The following is a 23774-nucleotide window of genomic DNA, read 5'->3' as shown; positions in this document are numbered from 1 at the left end:
AATCCCCCAACTCCCAGCATTATGACCTCCACTTTGCAGATTAGGAAACTCCTGCTCAGAGAGGTTAAGTGACTGGTTGGAGAACACACAGCCTACAGGCTGCAAAGCTGGGATCCAGACCTGATCTGTGCCACACCAAGGCCAGTGTGCTTTCTTGCATCTTTCCCTCAGGCAGAGGCCATGAGGCCAACTCAGAGGAATGGAATGTCTGACATTCATGGGCCTCTCTGACTCCCCCAGAAGCTCCTGGGGGATCTTGACTCATGTGCAGGAAGTCAGTCCCCTCAGCCCCAGCCTGCCTCCTCCCCAAATCCACCAGATGTCTCAGCATTCTCAGAACCCACCTTGTACTCCTCGTGGTGCTTTGGTACACACTGTTCCTGAGTCTGGTTTTCCCTTTCCCCACCCCTTTTGCCTTGAAAACTCCTTTACCTCCTTAATGATCCAGATCAAGTGTCTCCCTGACCCTACACATATAACTCACACCCTTATTTTTTCTCCCATTCAAGCAAGGCTTCCATGTACCTTTGTACAGGTTGTGCACTGTACAACTCTAGAGGCACCATTTGCAAAGATCACAGTGGTATTGTCTAGATGCTCCTTTATATGAGTTGTAATAATGTCTGTTTGTGGCTCTAAATCTGAGGGTAAGGATGAAGTCGTGATAGGCACCACACCCAGTGCCTAGTACAGGGCCTACTGCTTAACAAATGTTGAATAGATGAATGAATGAATCTTACAAGATACAACTCTAATGTACGGAGACCACAAACATCCCAGTACTTGCCTTTCCAAACAAGTGTTTCCCCTGCCACAGTCATCTCTCCAGGGACTTACTCTCTTATTCCAGGAAAGCTCTCAATGCTTAAAGCCCTTTTGGAACTCCTCTCTAGGGATTTCCTTCAGAGCCAGGCTCCAAGCCATGCAAGTCATCCCTGCTCGTTATTTTGCAATCACGGATCTTTTCTCACCCAGAGCGATCCCAGCCAGCTTCATCTCCTACCTTGTTCATCAGACCGGGCTCCATTTAACTTTGGGCCCCATCCAGAAAGCAAGTCCACTCTCCAAGAGCAAGGACCTGCCTGTCTCTGAGGAAACGTCAGGACAAACTGCCGAGGTGCTGAAGACTAGTGAGCAGCCAGCTCCCGAAATACTGTGCCAGGGCCGCTGCGTCCGGGCAGCCTGTCTGGCCAGGGGTCGGGCTTCCCAGGGGCCTCCTCTGAAGGAGCATGCTTACTTCGCCATGTATGTTCTGGTGTGCAGACTTCAAAAATTCACTTTTAATCTCACAGCCTTGTCAGGAACTAACCGAGTGTTAGTTACTGAGCATTCACTGGGTGCTACAATTTTTATGAAAATTGTCTCCTTTAATCTTTGTAACCATTGGGTGAGATGGATCTAACTCTGCCCATTTTACAGATGAGGAAATTGAGGCTTGGAGAGGTAAAGTGACCTTCCCAGGTGCTGTACTGGGTCACTGCAGAGCTGAGACTTGGACCCGGATCTGTCTGCCTTCCAAACCAATGTTTTTTGTTGTTGTTGTTTTGTTTTACTATAAGCACCAGCATTGCCCTTTTACCCTGCAGACACTGTTTCCTGTGCTGGTTTACCATCCAGGAGGTAGAAATCTGGATTTCATGTGATTCGCCACTCGTGAGGCATTGCTGGCTCCTCTCCGTTGCCAGCAGGACGTGCTGGGCTCCTGCCCCCGGGGCTCCTCCAATGAGGTTCATTTGTGTAATTCCCTCCACACTCTTCCCTCGTCCTCCTTGTGATCACGGGCACCCAGATCTCCGGCTGGGTCAGGGGTGCTGTCACTAGATATGAAACCAGGCTCAAAATGTGGGCCACATTTAGCACTAGGCTCTAAAACAGGTAAATCTCACAAACTGGATTTTTTTTTTTTTTGCGGTTAGATACCACAGTTCTTCACCCTTGCATATCCAAGGGTGTGGGTCACAGAGCATTAGTGATGAGTCTTAGTTGTTTATTAATTTCTGTCCTGAGTCCATCCTCTGTGTTCAATACATTTCAAACACACTGAGGATCGAAGACTCAATCAACACTTACTAAGCACTTCTCCATGTTCTAGAACAAGGGTCATTGATCTATAGCCCTTGGGCCAAATCTAGACAGACACCTGTTTTTGTAAATAAAGTTTCATCGGAACGCAGGCACCCCCCATTTGTTTACAGAATGTCTATGGCTGTTTCCATGCTACAAGGGCAGAGTTGAATAGTTAACTGTATGACCCTCAAGGCTGAAAATATTTACCCTCTGACTCTTTACTGAAAAAATATTGTGACTGGGACTTCTATGGTGGTCCAATGGGTAAGGCTCCGAGCTCCCAATGCGGGGGGCCCAGGTTAGATCCCTGGTGGGGGAACTAGATCCCACATGCATGCTGCAACTAAAGATCCCACACGCCGCAACAAAGGATCCTGCATGGTACAACAAAGGATCCCGCATGCCGCACGAATATCCCGAGTGCCACAGCCAAGACCCAGTGCAGCCTAAATAAATAAATAAATAAATAGTTTTTAAAAAGGAGTCTTTAAAAAAATATTGTAACCTCAGTTCTAGAAGACATTGGATGTTTTTCTGACTTCCCAGCCTCTGAACCCCCTTCTTATAATTAAGGAATCTCCCATCTAATGAGATGGGGCTCACTGCCTACCTTAGAACCTGAAAACACAGATACTCACTGCAGTGGGTTGAATAGTGGCCCCAAAAGATACGTCCACATCCTAAACCCCAGAACCTGTGAATGTGACCTTATTTGGTAAAAGGGTCTCTGCAGAAGCAATTAAGTTAAGGGTCTGGAGATGAGATATTCCTGGATTATCCAAGTGGGCCCTAAATCCAATGGCAGATATCCTTATAAGAGACACACAGAGGAGAGACACAGAGAGAGAAGAGGAGAAGGCCATGTGAAGACAGAAGCATAGAATGGAGTGACATAGCCACAAGGAATAGTGACAACCACCAGAGGCAGAAGAGGCAGGGAAGGATTCTTCCCTAGAACCTCCAGAGGAAGGGCAGCCCTGCCAACGCCTGGAATTTGGACTTGAGGCCTGCAGAACTGTGAGAGAATAAACTTCTGTGGTTTCAAACCACCTCTTTGGTGGTTATTTGTTATAGCAGCCACAGAAAACTAATACGCTCACTTTCCCAGCTTCCCTTGCAGTGAGGCACAGACATGTGACTCAAATCTACCAATCAGATGCACCTTCCTAGGTTAAATGGAAGCTAGCTAATGATGAGAGGAAGCAGGGACCACACCTGTCCCGTGCCTTCTCTATGCTGGCGAGAATGGCATTAGGAGCAGCTCTGTGGTGTTTTCAGAGATATCAGTGGCTGCAGTTTTAGTGGCATTGACCAGTGTCCAGAACTGTTGGTGATGACAGGCATGTTACTGTAACTGTGCCAGAGGGGACAGTAGCAGCATCTTCACTATTAGACTGCTTCTCCAGGGATTTAGGGTATAGCTCCTGGCTGCACAAACTCCAAGTTTCATTTACCAGCTGGAAATTCTGCAAGCTACCCCATATCCTCTGAGTGCATTTTCTTTTGTGTTAAAATAAGCCAGAGTTTGTGTCTGTTGTCTTCAAGGCTGTACTCAAGCGGGCTTATCTCAGCTCAGAAGACCCAGTGGTTCACTCCTCTTCCCAACTCCTCATTCAGCAATGTCATGCTGGTAGCTTAAAATTGGCAGCGATGGGAGTATTTACACCATAGAAATTGGCAAGTGCTACAAATCAGAGCTTTTTATTTTTCAAGGAGTTGATTTATCAGCAGTACCACAGGATCTTTCCAACTAAAGCTCTGATTGATAGCCATGGAGCATCTCATTTCAACCTTGTATCCCTCCAATAAGGTTTTTTTAAAATATATATATTTGTTTATTTGGTTGTGCTGGGTCTTAGTTGTGGCTTGCCGGCTCCTGAGCTGCAGCAGGCGGGCTCCTTAGTTGCGACTTGCCAGCTTCTTAGTTGCGGCACATGGGCTCCTTAGTTGTGGGATGTGAAGTCTTAGTTACGGCTTGCATGTGGTATCTAGTTCCCTGACCAGGGATCGAACCCGGGCCCCCTGCATTGGGAGCACGGAGTCTTAACCACTGTGCCACCAGGGAAGTCCCCTGCCAATAAGATTTTACGATCATCTTTCTACAATGAGCAATCCAAGAGAGATGAAGGGATTGTTCAATGTCATATGTCTATGAGGTGATAAATGAGGGACCTGAACTTCTGATTTCCCATCCTCTAAATCAAAATAAGGCTAATGACCACTTTTTTTTTGAAAGTGAAGATTTAAAGATAGACTGCACCAAAAATCAAACAACAAAAACCACACAAACCTCCACAATACCCAAGGGACACTGTCTGGCCTAAACTCATCCGAATCACCAAGGGTCTTGCAGAAGAGGGGTCCCTCCTGGCAGAAAGTTTTCAGGTGACAGCCTGAGTTCAGAGGCGTTTCGATTAGATCTGAAGTACAGTCTGCTTTGCAGTTAAAACTCCCTTGATGCTCTCAATGAAGGAGACAGCCTTCCACATTTGGAGAGGAGTAGATCGCAGGTGCAATAAACAGGCTAGAGGGAGGCAGACAGTCTCACCTTGATGATCTCAGAGTCCAGGTCTTGCGCTGTGGGCACAGACAGATTTACCATTAGCAGGAGACATAGAGAGCCTCGGTGCTCATTTCCAGGGGAGAGATTTATAATGCCCACACAGCTGTTGGAGCGCAGCTCTAGCCAGATACCATGTGCTGGGCAGCTTCCGGTCTGAAGACACAAATTCACTCCTGCCGGCTCAGCCTGGAGTCTGGAACTTGGGAACAACAGAAGGAATCCTGTGGATGTTTCCCTGATGGAATCACACCACCTTGTCCCTTTGGCTTCCCCTGGACACGTGCTTGCCTATTGTGAAGAATGCCATATCCTGACCTCTGCCCAGAAGACGGACAGGTGCACAGGGATGCTGGGAGTGACGACAGGAGACTGCGCATGACCCCATGCCTGCGTTCCGCTGCTCCCAGCAGGTGCCTGGGGGCGCTGCTGTGGGTCAGGCTGGAGACACCTGGAGCCAGAGCTCTACACCAGCTGCAGGGGGTGGGCACCTCCAAGACAGAGTCCTGCAGTAATAAAGATAAAGGCCTCTTCTGTTTTGTGAGACGTACTATGTGTTCTACATACATGAGTTCAAATCTTTACAACAGCCCTGCTGGGCATGCACTATACCCCCATTTTTCTGATGTTGAAACAGAGGCCTGGCGAGATTAAGAAGTATGACCAAGTCCACAATCTGTACGTGCAAAGGCAGGATCAGAACCCAGGACTATATGATTCCAGTGCTTAGGTATTGAACAGGGTTGAACAGTGTCGCCCCAGTCCATGTCCACCCTGAACCTGTGAATGTGACCTTAGTTGGAAATAGTTTGTGATTAGTTAAGATGAGTTCAGGCTGGAGTAGGGTGGTGTCCTTGTGAGAAGAGGGAGATTTCGACACAGAGACCACAGGGAAGGCAATGATGGGAAGATGGAGGGGTTGAGACTGGGGCGATGTGTCTCCAAGGAGCACTAAGGATGGCAAGCAACCACAAAAGCTGGAAAGATCAAGGCAGTATCCTCCCCTAGAGACTTCGGTGGGAGCGTGGCCCTGCTGATGCCTTGATTATAGAATTCTGGCTTCCACAACTGTGAGAACAAATTTCTAGTGTCTTCAACCATTCAGTTTGTGGTACTTTGTTACGGCAGCCCTAGGAGACTAAAACAGCTACTTTGGGAAGATGGGCTTTCATGCCAGGGGGCCTGGGAGAGGCAGGGGAGACTGCTCACACGCCCTGTCCTCTTCTGTCCTAACTTCATCTGTGCTCATCTCCTCTCTGCCAGGACCACACCTGGGAAGCTGTAGGACCAGGCTGCTTCCCGGCCCCTGACCAGAGAGAAACCCAAGAGAACTCTCACTGGGCCCGAAGACCCAAGGCCAAATGACTAGCCCCTACCCCTTCCCTTTCCTTTTCCTCAGGAACCTTCCTTAACCAACCCTGTGGGCCTCTGCAGCTGCAGGTTCGATGTAAGGCAGGGGCGTTGTGGGGGAGGGAGACCCATTTCTGTCAGTAAAAAGCCCTCTGGGGGCTTCTTGACTGGTAGCTGGTGGCCTGGAGGGCCTCGTGTCAATTTGGTGTGATGCTGGGCGAGTCATTTTACCTCAGAGAGGCTCCTGAGGAACCGGGCTGCACCTCAGCCTTCCAAAAACAGGTCCTACAGGCAGGGACGCCCTCCAAGTGACAGCTCGGCAATGTTCTTCTTCTTATGTTCTTGTTTGTTTGTCTGGGATTGGAAAGCCCTCTGCTGTCACCCTGTGTCTCTGGGGACCACCACAGCAGTTCCAAGACTCTGTGATTGGGTCCACCCTGCCGGTGGGCCCGTCTGCCAGGGAAGCACTGGAAAGGAGCGTGTCACCCTCTGCTTGAGCAAATGTCTCTCAGGAGAGGCATGGCGAGCAGACTACCTATGTTACCACCATTCAGTGGCATCCTTCTCTCCTAGACAGTGGTCCAGTCTCATTTCCCATTGAGTTCCCCAGATCTGACACAGAACAGTTTCTTTGTAAACGTGTGGACCGAACAAACCCCCAACTCACCATAATCATCTTGACTGTCTCAAACCAGTCCATTCATTGACTGAATTGATCCAACCAACAGAGCTGCCATTTTGGACCTCCTGCTACGGGCCTGCAGTCTGATATTTGTCATCCCAAGAGAGTGTATTACTATGGCATTGTTTGCTCAGGCCCACACAGCTGAGATGCAACAGAGGCAGGATTTGAGCCCAGGTCTGTAGAGCTCTGGGGTTCCCTCCAACCCCAATCCCTTTCCAAGACCCCTACTCCCCTCACGCCAGTCACCTAGTTGGGGTCTGTGAACACACAGCCTTAGTCCAGATCTTTCAGAGAGTCAGTTTTTTAAAGTTCCATCTTGAAGTTAAACATTCTTGATACGGGGTTTCTCAGCCACTCTTCAGCCCACACATTTCCCCAGGAAGCAGGGGGACGGCGACCTCTTACCAGGACATCTTGTCGCTATTTTTATGGAGTTGATCTTGTCCCGCAGCAAAAGTGACCTGGAGGGTCCAGGAGTGTGGGATGAGTTTTTTAGCCCCCTCAGATCATTGAGCTTTGAGTTTCTCAGGATCTCCATTGCTAGGGAAGTACTCTTTTCATGGGGAGATGATGATGATGATGATATTATGACACTAACGATTACCACTTCTTAGGTCTGCGCCATACACTGTGCTAAACTCTTCCACATCTACTTAGTCCTCAATGAATCCTGTGCCAAAGGACACTGTCCCCATTTCACAGACGAGAACACTGAGGTCACTCTCACAGGATTCAAACCTTATTCCAACCAATAAGCTGCCTCTTACTCGATGACGCACGGATGCCACTGGACAGAGCTGACCACAGAAAGTCTTCCGGAATGATCTAACAGTAGCCTGCCTCCTTGGCCTGCAGAGTTTTGCCCTGGAGACATCAATAAGAGACTCAATTTACTTCTGTCCAGAAACCAGCAGGGCCTCCTTGTGCCATGGCCCCCAGGTAAGTGGGACCCAGCATGGGGCCAAGGTTTCCTTGAGCCTCCTTTTGACCTGTCAGTGGATTCCTTCAAATCAGCCCAGTTTTCCTGTGTTTAAAAGGAGACTAATCAGAGCTAAGCAGTTTGAAGTCCTGGTCTGAAAAGCATCATTATTACTCCCTTGAGGGTCTTGGCATCTCAGGGCCTGAAGAAAAAGAAAAAGAAAAAAAAAAACCACATTGATTTCTAATGCAAATTGGGTTTGAAGAGGATCCCAGCCTCTCTGGAGTTCCCAGTCACCCACAGAGGAGGGCACACCCCAGGGGGGACTGTTGCCTCGGGCAAAGAATTTCCTCTTGTCAAGACAAAACCCAGATATGGTCCTTTCCCGCTTTCAGACCCCACCCGCTGCCTGCCCCTAGGAATGTGCAGCCTCGACTTGACTTAAGTCAAAGCAGAATTCCCATGTCTGTGATCACAGGGCTGCTTTTCTCTCCCTCCCCTCCTTCCCTCCCACTACCCTACCCACCATGTGTGCACACACACGTCCTCACATATACATGCACGTGTGTGCACTCACAAACATAGTTCTCACACGGACACACACAACACACTTACAGACATTCTCACACACACACACACACACACACACACACTCACTCCCTGGCCCTTCCCTGTTAGTACTTGTTTCTCTGTGGCATCATTTTCCTTGCCGTTTTCTTTGTGGTTTTGCCTGCTAATCACCCCCTCTCCCCAGACCCTGGGATCTTCAGCCAGTCTGTCGAAATACCTGATGTATTTGCTCAGAAAGACAAGAGCAAATGCAACTCGGGTTTGATGGAAATTTGCTTCTCGTAAGTCTGCTATCAACTTCACCCTGCCCCCACCCTGCCGAAAAAAAACAAAGGGAAGGAAGTGGATTCTTGAAGGCCTTCTCCCTTCCTGGCACCGGGCACCGCCTTCTCTCCCTCCCATCCACCCTCAGAGATCGAGATGATTTTTCCCATGTCTTGGATGAGGAAGTCAAGGCACAGAGAAGCTTGGTGATTCGTGTTAGGTTAATTAATTCTTTCAAAATGTATTTCTTGAGTACCTACTATGTGCCAGGCCCTGTTCTGGCAGTGGAGGATGCCACGTTGAACAGGACAAAGAACCTGGACCCTGGGCACACGCTCCAAGACCAGTGAGTCGGAGAACAAGGAGCCGCCCTCTGGTTTCTGTAACTCCAGATCCTTAATTTTTCTGTGTCCCTGCAGGGCCACTCTGGTGCCTTAGTCACTTTTGCCTTTGTGGATCCCTTCCTCCATAATTATATTCTATGGCTTCTTTCGTATAAAGACAAATATAATCTAGGCCAAATTCAAAGTTAAAACATTTTCTTTGACTCTGGAAGTCAGGTTTTTTTACTTCTGATTTTCAAAGAAATGAAGACATTTTCCTGGGCCGTAGGCACTGTGCTGCTGTACATAACAGGTCCATCAGGGCCCTGTGTCCCTAAACACCCAGGTGGGGTTACCTCCCCTTAAAAAGTGAGCCTTGGGACTATTCACCATAGCTGAAAAGTGAAAATACCCAGATATCCATCAACGGATGGATAAACAAAATGTGGTCCATCCAGACAATGGAATATTATTCAGCCATAAAAAGAAATGAAATAATGACGGGTGCTACAGCATGGAAGATCTTTGAAGACATGATGCTAAGTGAAAGGAGCCAGTCACAGAAGGCCACGTACCGTAGGATTCCATCTATCCGAAAGGCCCAGAATAGGTAAATCCGTAGAGATAGAAAGCAGAGTAGTGGTTGACAGGGGCTGGGTGGGGGGACAGGGAGTGACCACTTAACAGGTACGGAGTTTCCTTTTGGGGGTGATGAAAGTGTTTTGGAACTAGATCAGGATGGTCGTACGACCTTGTGAATGTTAATGTTATGTTCTGTGAATTCCGTCTCAATTAAGACACAATAACACTGGTGCCTGCGATTTCCCTGTCTAACTCACGCTGGAGGCTCTGGGTAGGAGCTGCTGGCCGTTCCCCCCATACTTCCACTCCCACCTCCCTCCTCCCATGTCGTGGCCTTTTCCTGGAGTGATAGAAATTACCTTGGCCGAGGAATCCTGGCTGTGCTTCCGATGTCCTGTGGGGTACAGGCCAGAGATTGCACGTGGTGACCCCAGGGCCCAATCTGGCCTGCTGATATATTTTCGTTGGCCTGTACAGCGTTCTTAAGAATTTCCAGTTAGGTGCCAACATTTCAAAGCCGAGAGATTTCACATGAAACACACCCGCATATTTCCAGCTTCTCAGGAGAATTTTAGAGGCGCTCACCACTCTGGGCCCCCTTCCCTCATGGCTGTGGGAAACAGGCCACTGCTGCTGCCCCGTTAAGAGGGGCCCTTCTCTCCAGTTTGCCACAGTTCCCACCACTCCTCATCATCTTGGACAGTGTTGGTTGCTCCTGGCTGACCCTTGTGGCATTGGAGTTTGTGACCCCAGCCTTAGGCAAATGACCGAACCTCTCCAGGCCTCCTCAGCAAAATCAGAAGGTGGATTAGGGGATCGTTAAGGGTCTTTTCAGCTGAGAGTCTGTGATTCTTAGCTGCAAACTTGATTGTCTACCTGTGACTTTGCTGGACCTGGGAGTCTGCCTGATGTGAAGGTTCGGGGATGGAGAGTGAGAAGTTGTTCAAGGGATACTCCTGGTGCCTTGCTTAGAATCCCTTTAGAGGGGTGATGTGCACCGCCCCCCCCCCCGACTCTGGGAGGAACTGGGAGTGTTGACTGTCCTCGAGAGGCATCCGTCAGACACCATCACCGTCTCCCCTTCTAGGACTGCCAGATTTAGTGAAAAACAAAAACACCTGGCACCCAGTTCGTTTGGCGTTCCAGAGGAGCAGTGGATAGTATTTTTAGTATAAGCGTATCCCATGCAGTAGTTGGGATATACTTATACTAACAAGGCAGCTTGTGTTTTATCTGGCAGCACCCCTTTTACAGAGGAGGAAAAGGAGCCTGGGAAGGGTGAGTCACTTTCCCCAGTAAGTGGCAGATCCAGGAGCCCAAGCTGGGTCAGTCTGAGTCTAGAAGACTCTTCAAGCCTGCGGCCACGAAGACTTCTGGGAGGATCAAAGTACTTGATGCACAGGAAACATGATTTTAAAAGAATAAGCCCCGCTCAGGTGGGAGAGGTGGCTACTGTTTTGTGCATCTCTCTTGCTCTCCAGACTCTTCTGTGGCCTTTCTGTTGGCACAGCGTCCAACATGGGACCCAGCACACAGTAGGCGTTCGTGCAGCATTTTGTCCCAGGGAAGCGAAAGATGGGTTCTGCAAAGTCCTGGCACTCAGCACAGCGCCTGGTGCGTAGTGGGTGCTTGATAAATATTTGATGACTGGGTGATCGTTTTTACAAGGACAGGTGACATTTCCCTCTCTGATCACTGTCAGAGGACACCACAGTGCAGGAAGCCCACGGGGGCCGCCCACTGAAACCCATAAATCACCACATACCTTAACGGCTGTGCCGCCACCTACATCTGTCTCCCTCGCCTGAGAACATTCTCTGAAACTCACTCATAATCATGACTGAAAGCAACATGTTCCCAATTTCCATATTATTAGAAAGAGGTGGAGCTCGCCATAAATGATTCAAGACGTGTCAATCAAATGACAATACAAATGAGGCATTTATTTATTTTCGCCTCTCGCAGCAGACTTGCTTTGTTCCCACGTTCTCCTTCTGGGGGGTTTCTCGCGCCCTCCTTTTCTCTTTGAAGTGCGTTGGCTAATATTTTATTCATTATAGAATTTAACAAAGGCTGCATGGTGAAAGAATCCAGTGTGGTACCTCTAAGACAGTGGTTAGCAGTACGATGTGAAGACCTCAGGGCTCCACTTGGTTCCAGAAAATTCTGGTTCTTCTTCTGAGTTGATTCAGTCATTGGGGGAGCAGGGACACAGCAGTGAGCAGGGCAGACACAATCCCTGCCCTCATGGAGCTGACATTCCAATGGTGACGATTTTTGTGTGCCCTCGATGGGAGGCTCAGCCCTTCTGGGCCTCTCCTCTCTGATGGTTGGTTAGGCTGCCAACTCCTACTTCAGCAGAAATCCCACGTAGCCCATTTTAAACAGTTCCTGAGTGGGGAAGGAATGAACAAATCCGTCAAAATGTGCATCCTCTTTGACACTGACGTTGCACTCCCAAGAATTTATCCTGAAGAAACAATTAAGGATGTACCCAAAGACTTAACCATCAGCGGCTTCCTCTTGCCGTCTTTCCCAGTGGAGGGAAAACAGAAACCCTCTATCCGTGCAACAGACTTACAAAGTGGCTCCGGAGCCTGTGGTCTGACGCTCTGCACCATACGCGCTTGGCACATAGCTTCTAGAAAACTCTGAAAGGGTAAAGGCAAGAGCAGTGCTCTCTGGTGATTGGACCATAGGTGGTTTTGATTTTTTTCCTTTTGGCCTATGTGTGTTTTGAGTTTTCTACTAAGACCATCCACTACTTACATACCTTACCGAAAATAGAAAGTAAAAAAGAAATATCAGTATTGAAGCCAATCAATTGATGTGCTATTTCCGTGCGCCTTCTGTTGTGAATGAACCACCCCATGTCACAGCCAGAGTCACTTGTCCCCAGACCTTGTGGCCACGAGGGTTCCCTCCCTGCACTGTCAGCCAGGGTGTACATCGCAGTCCAAGTTGCCTCCTGGTGCCATGTGGGGCTTTTGAAATCAAGGCAGGTTGCATAAGGGTGGCTCGCCCTGGAGACACAGAGCTGTTTATCACCCCTGAGTTATTTTTATTGGTGTGTAAACCGAGCTCTCCTCCTTGGGAACTTCCTGAGGCTGTAGAGAATCCTGAAACCCCTGCCGAGGGAGGATGGGGTTGGCCAGAGCTGGCCTGGGATTTTGCAGGAGGCCCCCTGTCCAGAGTCTGAAAAAGGTGTCAAAAGGAACTTGACACCTGGCCTGGCATCCTGGGTGTCTGCCAGACCTGTCTGGTGGAGGAGATGATGATGATCGTGGTGATGTTACAAATAAAGCAGATAGTCCTTGCTTTACACAGTCATGCAGACCGTAAGAACATGCAGCTGAAATTGTGCAAAACGATCTTAAAAATCAATGCGATAAGATTATTCTGTGACCTTTAACATTTTTTGTCAAAACATTGAATACCCTCTTACTGTCAGTTATAAATGTTTAAGGAAATGTAAAACTAACATGTATTTAGTATACTTCAATTTAGACCATTGCAAACATTTAGAACTAAAGTGTGGTATTTCCTTGTATAAAAATTATCAAGAATAGTTTGAACAGCAGTTGCCTTCTTCTTCTGGTTGTTTAATAATACAGAGGGAGCATCTTTTATATGCCTTGGCAAATTGTCATCATCCTTTCTAAGACTGGCTCCGTTTCCAACATTTTATCCTTTGTACTTTAATGTTGTGAAATATCCCAGAGTTCCTGCCGGCCTCACTTCCTCTGGGATATCTTCATCCTTTCTGTCACAGCCACTTCCCTCATTCATGTCAGTAAATCTGTCTTCCTCTGGCAGCAGGTCTAGAGGCTCTTAAATGGAGACAGTGTCAACATTCCCATGACGATCTATTTCTTCTATAAGCCTGTAATCCTCTCATGGTTAATTTTATATCAATTTGGCTGGGTCCCAGTACCCAGATATTTGGTCAAACATTATTCTGGCTACTTCTGTGAAGGTATTTTCCAGATACAATTAACATTTAAATTGGCAGACTTTGAGTAAAGCAGATTACCCTCCTTAATATAGGTGGGCCTTATCCAGTCAGTTGAAGGTCTTAATGGAAGAAGACTGACCTCCCCTAAGGAAGAGAGAATTCTGCCAGCAGATGGCTTTTAGAATCAAGCTGCAGCATGAACTGTCTCTCTAATCTGCCAGCCTACCCTGGAGACTTTTTGTTTGTTTGTTTGTTTTTTTGTTTATTTTGGCTGTGTTGTGTCTCTGGTCACTGCGTGCGGGCTTTCTCTAGTTGTGGCGAGCGGGGGCTACTCTTCGTTGCGGCGCACGGGCTTCTCATTGCGGTGGCTTCTCTTGTTGTGGAGCACAGGCTCTAGGCACATGGGCTCAGTAGTTGTGGGTTGCATGCTCTAGAGCACAGGCTTAGTAGTTGTGGCACACCGGCTTAGTTGCTCCGCAGTATGTGGGATCTTCCCGGACCAGGGCTTGAACCCGTGTCCCCTGCATTGGTAGGCGGGTTCTTAACCACTGCGCCACCAGGGAAGCCCTACCCTGGAGATTTTGTACTTACCTCCTTTATCTGTCTATCTATCTATCTATCTATGGAGAGTATATCATATCTGTGCATAACTGATATATATGTGTATATATACATATGTCTCATATATATACATATATACCTCATATATCATCTATTATTTCTGTTTCTCTGGAGAAGCCCAACCCCTGATGTTCCCCAGTGACAAACCCCACTGAAGCTTGATTCAAATCTCATTTCCAGCTTCACTTCTTCATTTCTTTTCTGCACTGCACTCTCATCTTTGTTGGCCAATTCTTTCTTTTTATTATCTATTTGTGTAAAATGTCTGAGAGACAGGGAGGGAACACAGCTACACGCTCAGCTGTCCGTATGTCGACTGAATGGCAGATGCTCAGTGACCAGTCACCCACAGACTTGGAAAGAAGTGACGTGACGGGTCACTGACCGTGACGCCCATCAATGATTTACATAGTGATCTGGGAACTGAAGAGCTAGCAGCAAAGTTTGTACTTCGTGCAATCACTCACACTTAATATGCTGTGGTCAGTGAAATTTGAACCATATGGTGGGGGGGCGGCCAGTGCTATTTTTTTAAACTTGGTAACTGAAGTTCGTGCATATCACAGCCGTGCAAAAGCAAGGACTGCTGTAATAATAAATAATAGCCAAGACTTTATGCCACCTGTGAGTCACGGGCCCCTGGGCCAAAGACATGGCCTTTCAGAGCCTTTCAGAGCCTCAGCTTCCCCATCTGTAAAAGGAAGGATCAAGTCCTACCTCATAAAGATCAAATGAGATAATAATACACGTAAAGTGCATCATAACTGGCACACGGCAAGTACTCAGTAAATGTGAACTCGCCTCCTTGTTACCAAGCAGACATTCCAGCACTTACACCGAACTGGAATTGTCTGCTCTCCGTCTCCCCAGTGGACTGGGAGCTACTTCAGGAAAATGAACTTTTCAAGCTCTGGCCTCTGCTTCCAGAGCAGTGCCTGGCACAGAGTAGGTGCCCATTAAATGCTTGTTAAATGAGTGAATAAAAACCAAGACGAGCTTGTTCCCCAGCTGCCCATGTTAAATGTAGCTGCAGAGAGTAGCCAATAACATTTACTGAGAACTTGCCATGTGCCAGCAACTCATGATGCCAGATCCTTTATGTGCATATTATCCAGTTCACCATCCAGGCAGCTCCGTAAGGTGGGTGTTGTTATCGTCTATGTATTTAAGTTCCAGAGAGGCAGGGCTGGGGTTTCCACCCAGCCTGCAGGACCTACCAGTGTATGATCCCTGCCCAGCAGGGTCTGGCATGCCAGCAAGTGGCAGGGGGAGGCAAGGGGGGAGTGCTTTCTAAAGGGTGAGTCCTCATCAACAGGGTGCAGACCTGCAGTGATTGTGGAGCTATACCAGCCTTTGGTTCTGCCCTTTTTGCTCAGAGAGGCTTCTTGCTGTAACGCTGCACCTCGCCAGTCCTTACCAACTCCCACTGGGTCCCTTCCCTTGTGTCCCCTCCCATCCAAACCTGCCCGGCCCAGGTTTCATGGCTCCAGGCTCCTGCTTCTGTGCTGATCATGGGTGGTGCTGCGTTACTCAGCTAAACACATCCTCGCTCTCCCTTGACCACCCAAGTCACTGCTGAAGCAATTAATTAGGGAACCAGGTGCAGCCGTGGGACAGCTCATCTGTTGCTAAATTGAGCCGTTATTTAATTTTTTTATTGTTCTTCAAGTTTTCACAAGTGGGCTGTTTTGTAAGCTTCCCTTACACTCCCTGAAGTGGCTCTCCCTGCCACTCCAGGCGCAACGCACAATAGGTATTCAAGAAATTCTTGTTTGGTTTTCCTGTTGTATTATCTCTCCTGGAAAATCTAACAGCTTGTACCTCCAGAGATAGAAGAAAGGGGAGTAGATCTTGTCGCCATGTCTGGGGAGCCCGGGGACTAGTGCCACCCACCTGTCAACCCTCTCCCACCTCCCAGTACCCAGGGGACCCCTAGGGCACCAAGTTTGAAAAGCCCTCGACCATTTTCTCAATTGGCTGACTTGTCTGTTTTCTGTAAACTTCCTGAGAGCAGCAGGGATGAAAAAACAAAACAAAAAAACAGCAAGAACTTGGAGCCAGACCCAATTTGCCTGCTCGCTCTGCTACTTACTACATGCTTGAATTGCAATAAGCCCCTTAACCCTTAACCTCATGGGGCCTCAGTTTTCTCCTCTGCAAAATGGGGAGAATCATAAATACCTGCTTTATAGCATTGTTGCGATGATCAAATTAGCTACTCAAATACCACGTAAATTACCAAATGTGAGTGGATCTTTCTCCCACAATGGTCTGTTCGCAGTAGGCACTAAAGAGATATTGGATGAGTGTAAGTTGACAGATCACATTTCCTGAGACCTTTAGGAGCAGACTGAATGGTAGAAATCTCAGGTGCAGTGACTGGCCTGTGGGTGATTCGGGGGTGGGGGGGGGGTGGGAGGAGGGATTCCTCTCTGCCCCTTCAATCATCTACATGGCAAAACTACTACTCTGTTTACACGTCAGACTAGTCCTGTCTCTAATACCTCTCTGGGTCTGGGCAGCAGTTCTTCCCTAAGAGGGAGAAAGAGGAACTAGTGACTTCATAGATAGCATCATCCCACCCCACTTCCCAGGGCACCCCTCCAAGCTTCCTTCTCTCCTTGGCATATGTTGGGTGGAGCCAGCTTCCTGTGGCCCCAGGAAAGGAAACCTGGGCTCCAGTCTACACGAATTTAGGTGCCTGGAGTTTGCCAGCTCGCAACTAGGTGATCTATTCCAATACGTTTCTCGAGAGATACATTAGCTGAGCATTTACTATGTGCTAAGAATTTTATGTGTGTTCATGAATCCTCACAACAAACCTGCAAGATGAGCACCATTGTTAACCCCATTTTACAGATGAGAAACTGAGGCTTAGCAATGAAAGGGAACCAAGAAGGTGCTGAGTCAGGATTTTGGGCCAAATCTGATGGGCTCCAGAGCACTTGCACTGACCACTGCCCTGCACTGCTCCTAATGCCTACATCTCCCTCAGGACCCATGGTCACACTGTCATGGTCTGGGTAATGCTCACACTTGCATTGGGGCTCCCTTGTTGGTCCTCATAAAAGGAGAAAAACAGGCTATTTCAGCCCCAGACTCTGACCTTGTGCCTGAGGGTCGTTAGGTCTGACTCTTTGTGTTTTGTAGCTGGGTTTCCCTGATCCTCTGGGGGCCTTGGAGCTCACTCAACAATTTAAAATTTGACACATAATGATGGATCAGTCATGCTATGCCATACACTATGCAGGGCACTGAGATTATAGATATGGTGCCTGCCTGCAGGGGACAGAAAGAAAACAGATGATGGTCTTTGGGACGAAGGCCCTCCTGCTCTCTCATAGGGTGGAGTCCAAACCCAGTAAAGGAGACTCATAGAATCTCAGAGCTTGGCAATCTGTCCTTTTCTCCTGTTTTAGTTATCTATAGCTGCCTAAAAATATTCCCACGGCTTAGAGGCTTCAAACAACACATATCTATTATCTCACAGTTTTTGTGGATCTGGAGTCCAGGCAAGGTTTATCTTGGCCCTCTGCTTAACATCCCTTACTGCAGTCAAGAGGTCAGCTGGGGCTGTGATCTCATCTGAAGCTCAACCAGGAAGAGATCTACAGCTGTGGAAGGAGAGAGACAAAGGTACCCATTAGGGTCTTGCCTCAGCGGGAATAGCTAAAAGGTACCTTTATCGCTGGGAATACTAACCCCCATTGGCTTTTCTACAAGTTACCAAGCTGGAAGAGTATCTATCTTCCTTGTAGCCTTGACTTAACATTACAAAATATCCTCCACCAAATGCAAATTAAGGAACAATGAGATACCATTTTACACCCATTAGATTATCAAAAATGAACAAAATCTGATGATTTCAAGTGTTGGCAAGAATGTGATGAAATTAGAATTCTTATTTGTTGCTGGTGGGTTGGCAGTTGCTAGCGGATTAGAAGTTTGGAAATATCAAGCAGAACTAAAGATACATATACCCTATGCCTCAGCAAATACATTTCTACATGTATGTCCTAGAGAAGCTCTCACATGTATACACAGACATGCACAAAGATGTTTATTATAGTATTATTGATAAGAACAAAAAATTAGAAAACAATAACTGTCTCTTACTAAGAGGGTAGATTAATAAATGGTGGTTTATTTACAAATTAAATACTATTCAGCAGTTAGCGTGAATAAATTTGGTCTCAACATACATATAAAAAGGAAACCATAAGAGAAGAAGCGGATTGTTAAATTTTATACACGTATGGGAGCACTTCCAGAATGGGAAAGGACCTCTGAAATCCTGCCTCTCCATAAAAGCAATGAGAACACTATAAAAAAATTTGTCAAAATCAACTTTTTGAGGACTCTGGAAATTAACTAAAGGCTTACAACAACCTAAAGATTATTTTTTTAATGGCTGAATTTCAGCGACAACAGTGAGCTTCGCAATGTTTTAACTTACCCTAATTCCATCCTCCTCCCCCTAGCAGCTGCTGGAGGGATCAGATGGGTTTAGAGCTCCCCAAAAGTCCCATCCCCAGAGAACTGTCATCATTTAACCAGTCTGGTGGCTTGCTGGAAAGCTCCATGCTTAGGACTTGTCTTTATCTGACCTGACTCAGAACTCACCCAGTTCTGTAGCCATGGCATTTGTCGAAAACAGTCAGTGGCAATTTTTTAACATCACAGTCACCCAAGGCAGTTTTACCATTTAGGGTTAAAAGAGGCTGACCAGGGACTTCCCTGGTGGTCCAATGGTTAAGGATCCACCTTCCAATGCAGGGGGCGTGGGTTCAATCCCTGGTCGGGGAACTAAGATCCCACATGCCATGGGGCAACTAAGCCTATGTGCCACAATTAGAGAGCCCATGCACTGCAGTGAAGGATCCCACATGCCACAACGAAAGATCCTGCATGCCGCAACGAAGATCCCACATGCTACAATGAAGATCCCGTGTGCCGCAACTAAAAAAAACTGATGTAGCCAAATAAAGAAATATTAAAAATACACATATAGGGCTTCCCTGTTGGCGCAGTGGTTGAGAGTCCGCCTGCCGATGCAGGGGACACGGGTTCGTGCCCCGGTCCGGGAAGATCCCACATGCCGCAGAGCAGCTGGGCCCGTGAGCCATGGCCGCTAAGCCTGCATGTCCGGAGCCTGTGCTCCACAACGGGAGAGGCCACAACAGTGAGAGGCCCACGTACGGCAAAAAAAAAAAAAAAAAAAAATATATATATATATATATATATATTTTAAATGGCATTTAAAAAAAAAAGAGGCTGACTAAACGACTAAAAAGAAAAACAAAAAAGAAAACAGAGCTATCAGCTGTCTGTCGGGGGCTTTGAAAAGCTCTGATATAAACCTGGGAATCTAGAAGGCCACGCACATATGCAAGACTATGTGTATGCTCAAGAAATACGTTAGAAGGCCCTTATGTCTCAACTCTAGCTGACCTTGAGGAGCTTTACAAGCAGAAGTGAAGGTTAAGGTATTTATAAAAACTGCCTGCCACAGCATGGAACCTATAGCCCAACACACATAAGCCTTCAGCAAAGATTGGGAGACTAACTGGTTCAAGGCATTTAAGAAAATCTCTGTTCAATAAAAAGCTGACCACTGGGGCTTCCCTGGTGGCACAGCTGTTAACAATCCGCCTGCCAATGCAGGGGACACGGGTTTGAGCTCTGGTCCAGGAAGATCCCACGTGCCACGGAGCAACTAAGCCCGTGCACCACAACTACTGAGCCTGTGCTCTAGAGCCCGTGAGCCACAACTACTGAGCCTACGTGCCACAACTACTGAAGCCTGCGCATCTAGAGCCCGTGCTCCACAACAAGAGAAGCCACCACAATGAGAAACCCGTGCATTGCAATGAAGAGTAGCCCCCACTTGCTGCAACTAGAGAAAGCCCACGCACAGCAACAAAGACCAATGCAGCCAAAAATAAATTAAATAAATAAATTTATTTTTAAAAAAAGCTGACCACTAAGCTAGCCAAGTAGAGATTTCAGTGACCATGCACAACAAAAATTAAAGACTTCACAGAGTAAGTACAGGAAAGTCACTAAACAAACAGTAACAACAACGAGCAGCAAAAGCGGGAGGAAATCTGATTTCTAGAGTTGCCATATTATGTTACTAAAAATGTCCAGTTTTCTATAAAAAATATTAGACATTCAAAAAACCAGGAATAGGGCTTCCCTGGTGGCGCAGTGGTTGAGAGTCCGCCTGCTGATGCAGGGGACACGGGTTTGTGCCCCGGTCCAGGAAGATCCCACATGCCGCGGAGCAGCTGGGACCGTGAGCCATGGCCGCTGAGCCTGCGCGTCCAGAGCCTGTGCTCCGCAATGAGAGGCCACAACAGTGAGAGGCCCGCATACTGCAAAACAAAAACAACAACAAAAACAAAAAAACTAGGAATATATGGTTCATACACAGGAATTAGTCCCTGGAAAACCAAGACATTTGACTTACTAGACAAAGATTTTAAATCAGATGTTTTAAATTTGTTCAAAGAACTAAAATAAACCATGTCTAAATCATAAAAGGAAAGTATGAGATGAGGTATTGCCAAATAGAGATATCAATAAAGGGATAGAAATTATTTTTTAAAGATCCACATAGATATTCTGATGTTGAAAATTGCAGTGCCATAATCAGAATGAAAAATTCAGTGGAGGGACTCAAGAGCAGATCTGAGTTGGCAGAAGAAAGAATTAGCAAACTTGAAGACAGGTGAGTTGAGAGTATCCAGTTTGAGCAACAGAAAGAAAAATGAAGATAAATGAACAGAGCCCCAGAGACCTGTGGTATACCATCAAACATACTAACTATGCATAATGGGAGTCCCAAAAGGAAAAGTGAGAAACGGGCAGAAGGAATATCTGAATAATAATATCACAAATTTGATTTAAAACAAACTAATCTCACATCCAAGAAGCTTAACAAACTCCAAGTAGGGTAAACTCAAAGAATCCATATCTAGACACAGATATGTTACAGATAGCCAAACTTTCAAAAGGGAAGACCAAGAGAAAGTCTCGAAAGCAGAGAAAAGTGGCCCATCACCTCAATAAGATTAACAGTGGATTTCTCATCAGAAATCATGAAGTTTGGGAAGCAGTGGGATGACATATTCAGGATACCAAAAGGAAGACTGCCAACAAAGTATTCCATACACAGTATATCTATCCTTCAAAAATGAAGATGAAGGCTTCCCTGGTGGCGCAGTGGTTGGGAGTCCGCCTGCCGATGCAGGGGACATGGGTTCGTGCCCCGGTCCGGGAGGATCCCACGTGCCACGGAGCGGCTGGGCCCGTGAGCCATGGCCGCTGAGCCTGCGCGTCCGGAGCCTGTGCTCCACAACGGGAGAGACCACAACAGTGAGAGGCCCGCGTACCGCAAAAACAAACAAACAAAAAAACAAAAAAATGAAGGTGAAATTAAGACATTGACATAAAAACAAAGAATATTTATTGCTAGGAGACCTGCCCTACAAGAAATACTTTAGTATTAATCATTCAGGTTAAAATGAAAGGAACCTAGGCATTAGCTTGAATCCACAGAAAGAAATTAAGAACACATGTACAGGTAATTACATAGGTAAATATAAAATAATGCATAAATGTATTTTTCTTTTCCTTTCTTATTTAAAAGACAACTGCAGGACTTCCCTGGTGGCTCAGCAGTTAAGTATCCACCTGCCAATGCAGGGGACATGGGTTCGTGCCCTGGTGCAGGAAGATCTCACATGCCGCAGGGCAACTAAGCCCATGTGCCACAACTACTGAGCCTGTGCTCTAGAGCCCACGAGCCACAACTACTGAGCCCACATGCCACACCTACTGAAACCCGCGTGCCTAGAGCCTGTGCTCTGCAACAAGAGAAGCCACTGCAATAAGAAGCCCGTGCACCACAAGGAAGAGTATCCCCCGCTCGCCGCAACTAGAGAGAGCCTGTGTGCAGCAACGAAGACCCAATGCAGCCAAAAATAAATAAATAAAATAAATAAATTTATTTATTATTATTAATAAAAGACAACTGCATAAAATCATAAGTACTAACGTGTTGATGGGCTTATAACGTGAAAGATGTAATTTTTCTGTGTATTGTGTTCTGAGACAGCAATGCACAAAGGAGGCAGTAAAGAACAAGCTATATTGAAATAAAGGTTTTTTTAAATAAATTTAGAGAACAGGCTGAGTTTAGCATGGGCTTAGTTGCTCTGCGGCATGTGGGATCTTCGCGGACCAGGGCTCGAACCCATGGCCCCCGCATTGGCAGGCGGATTCTTAACCACTGCACCACCAGGGAAGCCCTGAACTAGATTGTTTTAAATGAAGGTGTTATATGTAATCCCCAGGGCAACCACTAAGAAAATAACTCAAAAAATATAGTAAAAGAAATAACAAGGGAATTAAAATGGTATACTAGAAAATATCTGTTTAACACAAAAGGAGGCAGTAATAGAGAAAAAGAGGTAAAAAAAAAAAAGGACATAGACTCATAGAAAACAAATAGAAAAATTACAGACACCTCATCTGTAATTACATTAAAATCTACCTTGTCGGTAATTCTATTAAATGTAAGTGAACTAAACATGCCACTCAAAAGGCAGAAATGAGCAGGGTGAATTTTAAAAATCCAACTATATGCTATCTATGTAGACACAGTTTAGATGCAAAGATACAAGTAGATTGAAAGTAAAAGGATAGAAAAAGATATACCATGCAAACAGTAGCCAAAAGGGAACTGGAATGGCTATACAAATATCAGGCAAAATGGACATTAAGAAAAAAAACTGTACTTGAGACAAAGAAGGACATTTCATAATGATAATCAGGGCTTCCCTGGTGGTGCAGTGGTTGAGAGCCTGCCTGCCGATGCAGGGGACGCGGGTTCGTGCCCCGGTCCGGGAGGATCCCACATGCCGCGGAGCAGCTGGGCCCGTGAGCCATGGCCGCTGAGCCTGCGCGTCCAGAGCCTGTGCTCCGCAACGGGAGAGGCCACACAGTGAGAGGCCCGCGTACCGCAAAAAAAACAAAAACAAAAACAAAAACGTAATGATAATCAATCACGGAGGCAACAGAGCCCTGAAATGCATGAAGCAAAAACTGACAGAAATGTGAGGAGAACTAGACTACTCAGCAATAAAAGCTGGAGACGTCAGTACTGTACTATCCAAAAGGGAGAAGATAAACAAAGAAATAGAAGACTTGAACAGTACTATAAACCAACCAGACCTCTTAGATGTCCGTAGAACACTTCACCCCAAAACATCAGAAACCATTCTTCTCAAGTGCACATGGAACGTTCTCTAGGCTAGACCATAAGCTAGGCCTTTGAAAAGTTCTCATTAAATTTTAAAGGATTTGATATGTAACTAAATAAACTTCCTATGAAGAAAAGCCCAGGCACAGGTGGCTTCACTGGTGAATTCTACCTAACATTTAAAGAATAATTAACACTGATCCTTCATACACTCTCCCAAAAAATAGAAGAAGAGAGAATACTTCCCAAATCATTCTATGTGGCCAGTATTACCAAGATACCCAAACCAAAGACATCAAAAGAAAAGTATAGACAAATATCTCTTGTGAATATGGATGCAGAACTTCTCAACAAAGCAAACTAAATCCAGCAACATATAAAGTGGATTATACACCAGGACCAAGTGGGATTTATTCCAGGAATGCAAGATCGGTTTAACATATTAAAAAACTAATCAATGTAATGTGTCATATTAATAGAAAAAAGGGGAAAAGCCATACAATCATTTCAATAGGTGCAGAAAGAGTATTTGACAAAATCCAACATCCTTTCATGATTTAAAAAAAACACTCAGAAACTAGGAATAGAAGGGAACTTCTTCAATCTGATA

The 23774-nt window shown here is 46.4% G+C and overlaps 1 protein-coding gene across 16 annotated transcripts in view; it reads left to right on the top strand.

Annotated features, from left to right (window-relative positions):
• The window catches only part of SPRING1 (SREBF pathway regulator in golgi 1), a 337705-nt gene that overhangs the window by 231868 nt on the left and 82063 nt on the right, over positions 1–23774 (top strand). The window contains exon 6 of one of the 16 annotated variants that reach the window (XM_067700739.1): positions 7365–7392. The exons of 13 other annotated variants lie outside the window; for them this stretch is intronic. In XM_067700739.1, the coding sequence (XP_067556840.1) occupies positions 7365–7377 (13 nt within the window). In that variant the 3' untranslated portion in view covers positions 7378–7392. Of the gene's footprint in view, positions 1–893; positions 1108–7276; positions 7335–7364; positions 7393–23774 lie in introns of those variants that run through there. 2 more of the 16 variants (XM_067700730.1, XM_067700720.1) reach the window with 2 other exon arrangements.

This window comes from Pseudorca crassidens, chromosome 12 (assembly GCF_039906515.1).
Source record: "Pseudorca crassidens isolate mPseCra1 chromosome 12, mPseCra1.hap1, whole genome shotgun sequence".
Classification (NCBI taxonomy): Eukaryota; Metazoa; Chordata; class Mammalia; order Artiodactyla; family Delphinidae; genus Pseudorca; species Pseudorca crassidens.
Note: the sequence above shows the minus strand (reverse complement) of the source record. Positions and strands in the feature narration are given on the sequence as shown.